Here is a 14,739-nt window from a genome sequence, read left to right on the forward strand (position 1 = left end):
TCCTCAGTATTCTGGAGTCACAACGACACAAATTTGGTTATTAAGGGAATATAAAAACTTAGCAGAGAATTCCCCTCCCTTATTGCTCTAGAGTTAAAATAATTCATCTGGCTGAGGGGTCCAGGAAGCAGTGACTTTACACTGCATTGCAATGACGATCCGATTCCAGGTCACATGGTCTACCCGGATACCGGATTCATGCTCATGTTATGAAGAACCAGCCCCTCAATTATCTGGCTGCTTCTATGATAAGGGGTGTCTTTGGTATATTAGTTTGAAGCAAGATCCCAGCCATGATAAAATGACCATTCAACTCTAAACAGGGGGAATCCATGTGCCTTTGAGTTGGACTTTTAGTGCAAGACAGTGTAAGGGTACATTCACACGCGGTATGCCCGCCGTGCGAGCATCAGGCCGTGTGCTGGAGAGGAGGAGGAGGTGACCCCTCCTCTCTCCATAGAGAATAGCGGAGCACGGCCGCACACACACCGAAAGATAGAGCATGCGGTGTGCGGCCCGGATCAGTGCCACACATGTGTGGCACAGTATCTGCGCTGTGCCGCTATTGCCATCTATGGGGACGTACATGCGGTGAAATCCATATGTTGTTATGAATAAGACAATCTGTGGTGAGTTTGAAAATTTTATGTAAAGGAGTTAGAAATGAATAAAGATTGACTATACAGATTTTACGGAAAACTTCTTTGAGATCTTATGTGCGTGCCATCCACAGTTCGGATTTGTTCCAGATTACGGTTGTTGCAAAAGAAATTATGGAGAGACAAACTTATTTTTTTCAGTGTAAAGTTACTGCTTCTTAGTCCTTTAAACCAGGTGAATTATTTTAACCGTACTACCGATCTGTAGTGTTATTTTAACACTACTGATTTTTATGTTACCCGAATAAACCCTTTAAATGAGAAGATATGTAAAATTTCCAAAACTGTGGCCATGAATATCCCCCCCCATATGCATCCCTGAACCAGTACATTTACTGTAAACTACTTGCACTGTTATTTTTGGTGCATTTAAAAGTGGTGCAGGTCACTGTAATGTCCTCTAATATATCAGATATTTAGAGACCTCTCTAATGTACGTATATAAATATGGCTTCAGGCTAAGTGCAGACAAATAGCTTCCTCTATACAGGTTCATTAGTAGTAACAGAGCAGCTGTAAGAGCATAGGGACGTAATTCATCTCATAGCAAACTGCTCATGGCCGTGTAGCATTTGGTAGCTTATATTTTTCTATGTTAGCCATTGTGTGGCCTAGAGATTGCTGAGGGGCTTCAGGAGCTACATCCACAGAGGTGCATCAGCTGCTTGGAAGTATCTGCCAAGATACATATGCTGTATAGAGCACACATACACTTAGTAATGTATAGAAGCATGTGGACGGCTGAACCAGATAATCTATAAGATAGAAAATGTAGAAATATAAAGCAAATTACTGAGACAAAGTCACTCGGGACCCCAATAATTTGCCGTGAATGCATCTTAAAAAAGTCTCCACAGTGGGAATACATTATAAATGGAGACATATTTATGCAAATCGTGCAAAATAGAGATAAACACATGCAATATAGATATATATAGTGTGTGTGTGTGTGCATGTGCATGTGTGCATATTATACATATTACATATATATATATATATATATATATATATATATATATATATATATATATATATATATATATATATATATATATATATATATATATATACACACACACACACACAGCCATATACACACAGACACACTTGAGACCTACATACATGCATATTTATACACATCACATAAGACAGATATACATACATACATATATATATATCTATACACATACACTTTTACTTATACACACATAAAGATACATACAAACATATACACAAATATATAAAAATATGCATACACAAACATGCACGCGTATGTATAACACAAACAAAAATATACATACACACATGTATATAAACACAGGCAAATAAATAAATATATATATACACACAAACATGCACACATATGTATAACACACACACATATTATATATAAAAATAATATATATATATATATATATATATATATATATATATATATATATATATACACACACACACACACACACACACACACAAGTATATATACATACACGCACAAACTTGGTGAGACAGGGGATGTAGGTCCTGCTTTTTCCCTCCATCAGGACAGCTGAGAGTCTCTATTTCTTTGGAGCAACAAACCCCCAGAGGTCTATTTCACTGGAGCCGGGACTGGCTTAAGGGATTGATTATCAAGTCCTTAGGTTCCCAAACAACTTATCCTAAGTGGCATTTGGAACATGTGGCCCTTATCCAAAAATGTTGGTAGTCCTTGGGAATCTGACATTAATATGAGTGTAGTATGATCCGGCCTCACACCCTACAACTACTAAATAAGATCATGTCTTGGTATTGATGCGGGCATCCAACCAGCTGTGTATTCATGTAGGCAAAGGCGAGGAGACCTTTCTGTAGACGCCTTCTGTACCTTTAAGTAAGATAGTGGATGACATTAACAATTACTTATGTTGTGCCGCAGTCCTCAAGAAGTCCGATATGTGGACGACGTCAAGTAGTGGTTGCATGGGGATCACATCAGGGCCATATTTACCAGTCGTAGATGCGACATCTAGCCCTAGAAATCATGTCACAATCCTTCCTAAATGTCATCCATGCAAAAGCTGTAAATACATGTCATCTCCTTCTATCAGATAATACTAGAAGGTGAAGTACAGCCACACCATTGCAGAGATACTTGGCCTCCTGGAGGCTCCTGCACTAGAGAGCGCCGTGCAGCCGTGACCATGACCGGATCAGCGCTCCGAATGGACATATTTCATGCCTGGCCGCTCCCCACCACCAGTTTATAGAGTTCAATGGCATTTGTGTACATAGTAGTAACACTGTTCATGCTGACCAGGCAGCTCAGCCATAGTCTGTTGCTAAGAAGCCAGAGCTTCAACAACTCCATAAGGGAATTCTCCCCCCCAGGTAGATATTCACTCCATGGTTATAATAATGAGGCAAACCCAGTGTGAAGAGCTGAGCAGCTATTCTGGGCCTTGTCATGGTGATAACACTGCCTTAAGGGACATGAATAAGGAAACAATAGTGGGCCTATCCATCATGTAGCTGGTAGCAGACATCTCTACCCATGGGTTCACATTAACACTTATAAGAATGCTCAGCTGATGTAGTGATCTCTACAGGACAGGAAGATTAGGCAGAAGACTAGTAGAAGTACAGATGTAGAGGCTACTTACACAGCATTTTCTTCTTTTTCCTCCGTTTTGGTTTGCAGGTCGTTCTCCACGGTGGGACATTTCGTATGCTCATCCATCCAGTCTGAGACGTGTTTCAGTGCACACTCCACCGTAGACACCATGTTCTGGACTGCTTCCAGCTCTTCTGGAGATGGGTAGATAGTAGAGTGTTTTGCCATGACATGGCGGTCATCGTTTGCAAATGATCGAATGGATCTCTGAAATAACAAAAGGAGAAATCTAAAAATTCACTACAGGAACACGATTGTACCATGTTGTGTTTTAGAGCGGCGCAGGTAGAAAATATGGTGTCCTCATCCAATCAAACATTAGTAGAAGATTTCCAAAGCCTGTGTTTTGCAGTGTCCATTGTTCAAGAACACAAGAAAATTCTGACTTCAAATATACCCATAGGACCATTCTGCCATATGTCGGACGGACACATCCACCACTGCTGGATCCTTCCTTTTAAAGTGGCGCTTTAGTACAGAATGAAGAACAGAGGTAGCACCGATGTCTCAGCGACGTCATCATCTCATCCATCTTCTAGTCTATGCCTTAAAACAAGCTACAATTTACCTTTACTAAAATAACTACCTTCTGTTTTTAAGAATTGTGGACATTCAGAGCACCGTAGTGTAGTAACTTATTGATAGTATGTTATAGAGAACAAATGGAGGTTGTACGGACCTTAGGTGGTTGTGCCATTGGCACTACACTAGTAAGAGCACATAGTGTCTCGGGGTAATGGCTTCGGCATCTCGTGTGTTCTGGTTAGGGCCAGGGAAATGATACCTGCCTCTTTACCTCCTATCCACCATATATTCTGTGTCACATCTTAATTAACAGGAATTGTCTTCTCAGCCAATCACTTCCCGCAGTGGTGTCCCACCTCCGGCAGTCATTGGTTGTGTGGGCATTTTTATCGGCATGGGGAGACAGAACAAGAAGTTTAGACACAATTGCGCCACTGGGTATTAATTAGTATTAGTATTTTTTTTTTAACCCATTCTACTCCTTTGCCCATTATTTTTATCCCAACTATTAGGGACTTGACGATACTGCCCTTTTACACCTACTTACGGATGCCTCAGGAATAACCCTCAGAAAGCCATGATTTCCCCCGCATCCCTGGTGTATAAAGAAAAAGGTGGATACACCGAAACGTTGCATCTGAAATAAAGATCACCCTGATTAATTCACCTACTGGAGTGCTGCTGCCTTCCTTGAAAAAAAAATATGGTGTATAAAGAAGATATCATGTCATTGCCACCGACCAGATGAATGAGCTAATAAAGAGTTCAGACTAGTTATGTAGGTGGAAACCTCCTATAGAAGACTCATGTCCTCATATTCTTCCGCTTTAATAACATGAGTGCCGGCTATAGACAGGCCTAACAGCACGAAGGAAGGAATGAATGAGGCGGCTAATCTCACACTGGTCTGGGTCTGTAGGCATAGCTATGCTGGCCGGTGAAATAACACAGTGTCTGGGTCCTCCGAGTATAAAATAAAAATTCATATAGAAAGAAAAGAGCTGGCACTCACCAATAAAAGTAGATTCTTTATTCCAAAACTTTAAAATACATCGTTGCGGGAGGGAACAAGACTGCGGGAGACTAACCACGGGCGACAGTCCGTTTCGCGCTATACTAGGCAGGATTAAGCGCTAGTATAGCGCAAAACGGACCGTCGCCCGTGGTTAGTCTCCCGCAGTCTTGTTCCCTCCCGCAACGATGTATTTTAAAAGTTTTGGAATAAAGAATCTACTTTTATTGGTGAGTGCCAGCTCTTTTCTTTCTATATGAACTTTTTGCTATACCTGAATGGACTTTCCTTTGAGCTAGAGCACCACCTTCACTTTCTACACGGCTGATCACATATGCTAAAATAATGATGGACTGATTCATGTGAAAGTTTTTTCTTGAGTAGTGCCCCTCATCCTACCTCCTTCTTTTATAACTAATAAAATAAAAATTGTCTAGCGTGCGATCCACAATGTATTAAAACGCCTTCCTAATGCGTTTCCTACATTACATGCAGGAGGCTTTATGTACAGATGGTATTACATTGTAAAACAGGTCGGCTACCTCCTACCTTCCCAGCACCTGGGGGTCAGAACAATGACATGATACAGGTTCTTTCTTCTTTCGGATCCCGGCAGAAGTCTATATATTATTTAAGGTGGGATAAAGGCCCAGTAGATAAAACTCCGGTCCTAATGCTATTCAGAGCGGAGCGGCCGCCATGTTTGAAGTGCTGCTATGTATTCAGGGCGGATTCCAGATGCAGATTCGCACTTTTGGCAATGTTTTCTGCGCGGGATGAACATTTGGAGGAGACGTGATGAATGCCTTATGATTTTGTATACATCTCAAAGTGTCGTAAAGTATAATACATGCAAATATTTGTTCTTCCTTTAAATGTGTTTGTGAAGCGACGGAACAATTTACATACACTTTGCATAATTCCTATAACTAGTGCAGTCACCGGCAGATGTGTGCAGTGATATACTCTCATATAATGTACTTACTAAGCTTATGTTGTGTTACACCAGGGGTGGCGTTTGTTCTGCAGGCCCACACATTGTATACACAATCTCTGGGGGAGATTATTCACCCATTTCTCTGGTGGACGCCAATTCACCAGTAACTGAGGCCCGGGGAACCATTACAGGGAATCATAAGGACGGTGAGGACTAATAGAGATGGCCATAATGCCTCTTAGTTATATGGACTTTATTATTGTGTATTATTAAGACCGACTACAACTCTCATCATTTTCATGCGGCTCAGGTGACATTACTTTAAAAGGTGAACAACCAAGATTTGACATAACGGGAATTCTAAAAAGAAGAATTTCATACCCTACCTAAGGGGGGCTACAAGTTTTACAGGGTAAAATCTGGTTACAGGGCCCCCCCAAGACAAGTATGGATTTATTCACTTTTATGTGATATTTACAATTACTGTGTACAGCACAAAAAATATATTTTCTTGACTCCCAAGTACAAGATGCAAAACAAAAAAAAAATCCATAAAAATAGAGAAAAACATCTAGGATAATGTGGCTTCTGTACAGTGACATTTTACACAAACTATAAGGAGATGATTGATGACAATCACAGTGGCCAGGACTAGATCTGTCCAATATTCCGGAAAAACCCGCTCCATGACCTGATAAACACTGGAAGGACAGGACAAATGGATTTTAGAATCCCACATTACTATTACTATATCAAAATGCAACAAAAATGGAAAGTAATTCAATTTCAATTTGTACATGAAGGTGTCTGGTTTTTGTACCCATCCTCATATACCTCCAGTCCTGTATTTCTGTGCTGTATGAATCCGTATATACGTGACGTTCTTCATCTGTATCTCACTGTATCCGTACTGTAACCGTATAAAATACAGTAGGCTGGCTGACTATTGGATGACAGGATGCTCCTCCCACTACTTCTGGTCTCCCTGGATATTGCACGTATATACGTCAGCACAACCGTATAAAACACATTTTAAACATTCCCATAGCCGTCTATGGGGTATACGTGTCAAACAAAAATACTGAAGAAAATTGGAAATTCTCTATAATTTTTTTCACGTCTCACTCACGGTATTGTAGACAATATGGCCACATAAATGTATGGCCATATTGCCCATTGAAATGCATGTGGCCAGATGCTAGCAGTATGAAAAAGCTACCTTATATACTCGAGTATAAGCCTAGTTTTTCAGCACAAAAAAATGTGCTGAAAACCCAAACTCGGCTTATACTCGAGTAAAAAAATATATAGGTTTTAACAGGTTTTGTGGTAAAATTAGGGGCCTCGGCTTATACTTGGGTCGGCTTATACTCGAGTATATACGGTATATTGCGGGTAGTATACATTAGTGCGAGCACCTAAGATGGAGCAACAAGCGTCAAAAATAGGAAGGCAGACCCCAAGCAAAAACACTACCGGCAGCCACCATGCCCAACCCATCCTCTACCTCCGAGGTCGTGCAGATTTCGGTTTCAAACATACAATAGTGCACTAGTCAGAGGTTGAGCCCCTGCCATGTGAGGAGATGCAGCATTTCAACCCTATTAAACGAAGAGTAAAGAAGTCCACATCTGTATGTTATGGATACATTTACTACAATCTGATTCTTCTTCTAAAAATGCTTTTTTTCAGTGATTTGTAAAGTGCTACAGAGTATGACAGCGCTATATAAAGATTGTTATTGTACACAGTTGCTTCACGATTGAAATAAAATCAAACCCTAAAAGGGACACGGTCAAAAGCTTTAACCCCACTAAACGTGCAGCCCCCTCAGGAAGGGTATGAAATGTGCTTTATAGAATTCCCTCTTTTATGCTAAAACTTGCTTGAAAAAAAGAAAAAAAATCTCAAAAACCACATGATAATGAGCTGAAAGTGTGTCAAAAACCATGATAGGTGTTCTAGAAGCGACCACAGTGGTGTCTGATGTAAAGACTTCCCATCCCTTACTTCCGGCAGAGGGTGTCGCGAGGTTTTAGAAATTTGAAAACGACACATGAAGGAGCAGTTTCCCAAGGAGAAGTCCCAGGGGAGGAGTGGACTTGTCATTGCTCACATGGCATTGTGCGGTAATATAAAACATATCTTTTTTTCCTGTAAAACTGATTTTTTTTTATACAAAAACTGTTTGACAGTGTATGCACTATACACTATACTCTATACTCTGGCGCTTGTGCAGATACGGTAGACGCTGTCACAGTGCTACCTTGTATGGAGTAAGCACTCACCATCCTGATGAATGGAGGTCACTGTTACTTGGCCGCTTCTCTCTCCGCAGGTCTCCACAGGAAAGCTACTGTGTGGCACACACTCCACATACGTCCCCGTACACATCAGCCGCTCATTCAGCCAGTTTATTGTGTCTGCAGTCGGCCATAGACCCCTGTATAGAGAAAACACAACAATATATCCAGTGTTATCATCACAGACCGTCAGACAATTATGACATAGAGCGGGACACTTCTTTATTAAAGTCAATGAACCTTTTAAATTTAGTACAAGTTCTACTCTCCAAACATAAATGTAGAAGTGTTATGACAAAAGCAGAAAGGGAACCTGTCACCAGCATTTGCCCCAGTAAACTACTAGCCCCTTCAGGTAGAGTATGACATTTCCTTTCTATAATTCCCTCTTTTAAATGATCACCCGATGAAACTGCACAAAATGAGTAGAGAAGAACAATGTATTGCTTGAGATGAGTCACTTTTAGAGGTTAGAGGAGGTGGTCATGCCCCTATCCTCATTTCTGTAGCACCTGCAACCATGCTTTTGGTGTCATTGTAAAGATCAGAATATCATCTTTCAATTGGATTGCGATTTTGCTAACTACTACTCGGGAGATTTTGTTATAGTTATAATGTATAAACAGGGGAGACAGACATTTTTTACATTTTTCTTTTTACAGAGACAATTGTCCTAGTGACACCATTTAAAAGTTCACGCAGTTCCAAAAGCAGCGACAGCCCCACAGAATGCAGTTACATTCTTTGTTTTTATGGCTTTTACAAAGAAGACACCCCCCATGAAGATGCCATGGGGAAAGATTTAACCCATAGAGAACTCAGTCCTTTTTGGTTCTTTACTTCCCATAAAACTTTTATCTTTCGGTTTACAGAGGGACTTGTTTTTTGTGTAACAACTTGTACTTTTCAGTGGCACCATTCAATATTCCACGCAGTGTGCTTGGAAGCTGGAAAAAAAAATCCCAAATGTGAAATTGATAAGAAATCTTTTCATGGGATTTTCTTTTACAGCTTTTACTGTGCAGCGTAAATGACACCTATTCTTGTTGTTCTTTGGGTCATTACTAATACTGAGATACCAAATTTATATAGGTTTGTTATGTATTGATATTGAAAGGGGTTTTCCCTCAAAAGAAAATTCTCACATCTCAATCCCCTAGTGATGCTAAAACAATAAAGATCATGACATGAGGCATGACAGACTTTTACACTGTCAGCCCTGCTACATCTGTGTTCTCCCCCTTCCCCTGGATAACTTATCTGCTTTGTAGCTTCTCTTTCCTCACAATATGTTTGCAGGCATGAAGTGCTGAGTGTCAGTGTGAGCTACAGGGACTACAGGCTCAGAGCAGAGAGAGAAAGTCAGCTTCAGGCGTCACACAGGAATCCAAAAAGGCGGCCACCCGACCCTAAATCAGAAGTTACAGGGTCGTGTCTAGGGGCAACTGAAATTGTGTACAGAGACAGGTTGGACTTATATCTGTGTAATGCTGCATTTTTGTTAATAACAGTAAATTAGAGAGTTATTTTGTTATTCTGAGTACATGTAAGAAACTTGTCTTCGTGGGAATATTCCTTTAATATATTTTTCAGTAACGCCTATTTCTGACACCTGTGCTGCTGTGGTCAGGTGTTATCTGCTGTGAGTCCTCTCCATACACCATGATTCACAGTCCCGTTTGGGGGGGGGGGGGGGAATCAAAGTTAGGGATCACTTTTAGGCATTTAAAAACTTTTTCACAACTGGAATAAGTTCTCTATCCAACACTGTTTCCAGGCATTGCTGCAATAAGTTTCTTTACACAATATGATAATTTGGTGCTCCACTATCAGGTGTGTGGTCCTGTGAAGGATCTCACGGCCTGGCTACCACCCAAATGACAATAGAGAACTGTATTAGCAAAAAATACTGCATTAAAAAAGCTGCATTGATTGCTCCGGAAGAGTCGGAGCTACAGAGAAAAATTCCAGCTGCACCAGAATCAATTTAGACAATAATATAAATATTAAATAAGAAAAATATACATGGAAAATTATATTTTAAGCATTTTCATTTGTTGTTCTTTTTTTTTTTTATTACCGGTTTTTCTTATTTTTTGCTTTTTAATTATATTTGCACATCCTGTTCCCTGGTCTCTGCCTAGTGGGCTCTGTATTCCCCGGTGGTCCAATTGTGACTTGGTGGTAACAGATGATGTACGGTAATAGCTCGCTTGTTATTATGTTCTTCCTGCCAGTATATGCCCATTAGCAACCTGGGACTTCTGTCGAGTCCTTGATTCTTTTTTTTTCTTTGTAGAACGCTGGCACTTGGAGAATATCCGTTGTTTTCGAGGGTCTTTTCAGAATATGCTGTTGAGTGTGCTGCCTATAAGTGCAGAACAAAATACTGAATGACTTGCCACACTGCGCTCCTAAAGAAATTGGAGATTGCTTTTATTTAATTTGTCCACCCGTTCCAAAGTTATGGCTGCCGAAAAGGGTGAATTAGCTAATATTAGACAAGAAGGTGGCAAACATTCATTTTTTTCTATGGCTTGATAAAAATAAAAAAGTTACTGCCCCTTTGGCTAGTACAAGCTAATTTGCATTAGGACAATAAATGTTTTTAACTATCATGCACCATTTACAATTTATTTTATGCTCTGAAGCAGATTTCTCCCTATTACTATTGCTGTAAACTACGTTGGCATCCTGTGGATGCTGATACGATGTAAATACGTAGGGAGAATACAGGTCAGTTTCCTGCCTCTCCCCAATTATATCACCCAGCATTTATCTTGGGGGGACCCCAAGGAGCTACTTGAGTTGTGTCAGCGCTAAATCCACTACTGAAACATAATTAGAAGAGCGGGGGCTGTTCTCACTTAATGACCATACAGGGGACCCTGTCACGGATTTTTCACCCTGAGGATCTTCGTGTTATGTACAAAAATATAATTGAAAAAAAAAAAAAAAAGTTAAATATTAGGTTTCATATAAAATGACAAAACATAAAACCAATCTAAAGGATCTATAAAAGTAATAATGACACCGATTCACCGCAAGTTCTCTAAGAATTGTCCGTGTTCTCCGACATGACGCGTCTGGCAGTAGCAGGTAACTAAATGAATCCTTACTGCGCTCTCATTTTCTTTCATCCTCCCGATTATTGACTCGGAGGGACTGAAGCTGGATGGCGAGGTTATTGCACACATTGATCACGCTGCCTACTTATAATACCTCAGCAAGCCGGCTTCCATCAGAAATGGCTCGGAGGAGGGAGAGACGCCACATAGCAGCTGAGAGCAGCACAAAACTTTACTTTGGACTCGCAGATTGGGGATCAAGCTGTGGATCGATGAGCGGCCGCTGCGAACAGCAACGTGTTTTCTTTCAATTCTCACAGAAAATAACAGAGGGCATCGCCAGCTACACCGTAATTACATCTAAGATGCAGATGTGAGCCCAGACGCTACATACGCTAACTGTGTATGGAAACGACAACGTACACACTAAGCTATTTAACAAATGTTTAATCACCAATTCCCTAAGTAAACGGGGCATAGTATAGGCCAGTGGTGGCGAACCTATGGCACTGGTGCCAGAGGTGGCACTCCAAGCCCTTTCTGTGGGCACCCAGGCCATCACCCAAGCCCACCACACAGGACTCAAAGAATTTTCCAGCAGTTCCAAACAACTTAAAAGATGCTGCTTTCAGTGATATTTTAATGTGATATGTACTTGGCTCCTAGGGACAGTAGGAAGAGGGGAATGCGTAGACAGAGCCTAATTATCGCTGAATAATATTCCTGCTGGCTCCATGATTCTCTGTGTACAGAGGGACACTGGAAAGACGCTACAATGATGCAAATTTTTAATCTATTTTTTAGTATGTTGGTGTCCTCAGGAGGCCAGTATGATTGAATGTTGGGTTGAAGAACAGGGAGCAATAAGTTACTGCTTTATTTTTGGTTGGCACCTCGCGATAAATGAGGAGGTTTGGGGTTGCAGTTTGGGCACCCAGTCCCTAAAAGGTTCGCCATCACTGGTATAGGCTATACCAGTGATGGCCTTTTAGAGGCCGAGTGCCCATACTACAACAAAGAGCCGCTTATTTATCGCAAAGTGCAACACAGAAATTTAATTTGTGGTTTATACTCAATTCTCTGTCACAGTTTTCATTGATACCAGCACCTGAGGACAGCAATATAGCAGAAAATAGTCCCAGGTACAGCCGTCACTTTAAAATAGCTCTGTGCACAGCAAGTCCTGGGCTGTCTGGGACTGCAAGAAGGTACCTGGAGTCATCTCTGGTGATGGCCTGAGTGCCCACAGCAAGGACTCTGAGTGCCACCTCTGGCACCAGTGCCATAGGTTAGCCATCACTGGGCTATACTGTACGCTTTTCACACAAACCTAACCTACCTATGAGCAACCTGTGCTCCTCACTGTGCTGTATATAGGGTACAGCTCCTCACTGTGCTGTATATAGGGTACAGCTCCTCACTGTGCTGTATATAGGGCTACAGCTCCTCACTGTGCTGTATATAGGGCTACAGCTCCTCACTGTGCTGTATATAGGGCTACAGCTCCTCACTGTGCTGTATATAGGGTACAGCTCCTCACTGTGCTGTATATAGGGTATACAGCTCCTCACTGTGCTGTATATAGGGCTACAGCTCCTCACTGTGCTGTATATAGGGCTACAGCTCCTCACTGTGCTGTATATAGGGTACAGCTCCTCACTGTGCTGTATATAGGGTACAGCTACTCACTATGCTGTATATAGGGCTACAGCTCCTCACTGTGCTGTATATAGGGTACAGCTCCTCACTGTGCTGTATATAGGGCTACAGCTCCTCATTGTGCTGTATATACGCTACAGCTACTCACTGTGCTGTATATACGCTACAGCTACTCACTGTGCTGTATATACGCTACAGCTACTCACTGTGCTATTTGGTGACATGGTGAGTACCACACTTAAACATGAACCAGAGAAAGCAAAGGAAAGTCTCAGGAGCTTAGAAAAATAAATGATCCAAGCAGCTCGATGTTCCTGTGACTACAGTTGCACATAATATTCAGAAATGTAAGATGTATGGCACTGTATCCAACCTCCATAAACATGTCAAAAAGACAAATAATATGAATGATAGCAAAAAAGTCCAGAAAATCTCATAGAGCTCAAGGAACAGCAGTGTCAGATTGCACAATCCGTCGTTGTTTGAGCCAAAGTGGACTTAATGGGAGACGACCAAGGAGGACACAGTCCAAAAACAAATCATAAAAAAGCAAGACTATAATTTTTGCAAAACTACATGTTGACAAGCCACAAAGCTTCTGGAAGAAGGTCCTATGGCAAGACACATCAGCTCTATGTTCACAGATGGAAAAATGAAGCACATCTTGAAAAGAAGACTGTCCCTACTGTGACACATGGAGGAGGCTCTGGTATGTTCTAGGGTTGCTTTGCTGCATCTGGCACAGGGGGTCTTGAACCTGTGCAGGGTACAATGAAATCCCAAGCCTATGAAGGGACTCTAAAGAGGAATGTCTGCTCAGTGCCCGAAAGCTCAGGAACACTGACAAGTCATGGGTTTTACAACAGGATAATGACCCAAAACACACAGATATGGCCAAGAGGAAAATATTGGACTATTCTGAAGTTGTCTTCTATGAGCCCGGACCTAAATCCTATAAGCATCTCTGGAAGGAGCCGAAACGTGGTGTCTGGGAAAGGCCAAACCCCAGACACTGGAGCAGTTTGCCCATGAGGAGTGTCCCAAAATACTTGCTGAGAGGTGCAGACGTCCCATTGACAGTTACAGAAAGGTTGGGCGACAAAATATTTCTGTCCAGGCCTGTTTTAGAGTTTAATTTTTTTTAATACCGTGTTGCAGCATGTTTGGAAAGCCATGTCTGCCTTTCATTAGTTCATTTTTATAGAAACATTCATTATTTTTTACTTTTGTCAGATTAAAGTTTTTTCTGTGACCGTTGTGGGTATTTCTTTCATTAAACAAGTGGGACCAACAATTTTGTCCACGTGTGTATATATTTATGCAAATGAGCTCCTATGTTCACTGAGGGCGGAGCACAACTGCTGGTGAGCCCGTCTTCTCCCTACCTCCTTTCTACGGGGGATATGGACAATGTAGAAGAATGAAATGTGCACCAGCAGCCCCCTCCCCTCACCCCAGTGAGAGGCACAGACTGCTAGGAGAAAAGTCTGAAGAGCTTACAATTATTTTGTTAAGGTTTGAGCAGTAAACGCCCTTGGTCAAATAGTTACCAAGTGCACAGTCAGCGCTGGTGTGAACAACTTGTCTGTAAAATCTGTCACTCTGGATGTCATCTCCATACACCACATTTCTTCTTTATTACGAGACCACACAGGGCGAAGAAATTTGCCAGAATTCTCCCCAAGGCCTCCAACCTTTGTGTTCCCAACACTGAAGCTTGCAGCGATAAATGGCGCGCAGTGCGATTACAGTCTTATACATTTACTTACACTCCATGCACTATGTGCCGCACGTGCGCTGCCTGTCTACATTCAATTCTATGGGAATAGCAAGCGGATATTTTCGGCTATTGTCGCTCCCACAGACTTGAATGGAGTGGGGCTGCTTGTGCCCGGCAGACTCTCCATTCAGCCCAGTAGCGGC

At 41.5% G+C, this 14,739-nt stretch overlaps 1 protein-coding gene across 7 annotated transcripts in view; it reads right to left on the minus strand.

Annotated features, from left to right (window-relative positions):
- The window catches only part of STRBP (spermatid perinuclear RNA binding protein), an 88,886-nt gene that overhangs the window by 39,054 nt on the left and 35,093 nt on the right, over positions 1-14,739 (minus strand). For all 7 annotated transcript variants that reach the window (XM_072125052.1, XM_072125057.1, XM_072125056.1 and 4 more), the window contains exons 3-4: positions 8,075-8,229; positions 3,302-3,519 (exon numbers count right to left, since the gene is read on the minus strand). In XM_072125052.1, coding sequence (XP_071981153.1) covers positions 3,302-3,519; positions 8,075-8,077 — 221 coding nt within the window. In that variant the 5' untranslated portion in view covers positions 8,078-8,229. The remainder of the gene's footprint in view (positions 1-3,301; positions 3,520-8,074; positions 8,230-14,739) is intronic.

The sequence above is a fragment of the Engystomops pustulosus genome, chromosome 9 (assembly GCF_040894005.1).
Source record: "Engystomops pustulosus chromosome 9, aEngPut4.maternal, whole genome shotgun sequence".
Lineage (NCBI taxonomy): Eukaryota > Metazoa > Chordata > Amphibia > Anura > Leptodactylidae > Engystomops > Engystomops pustulosus.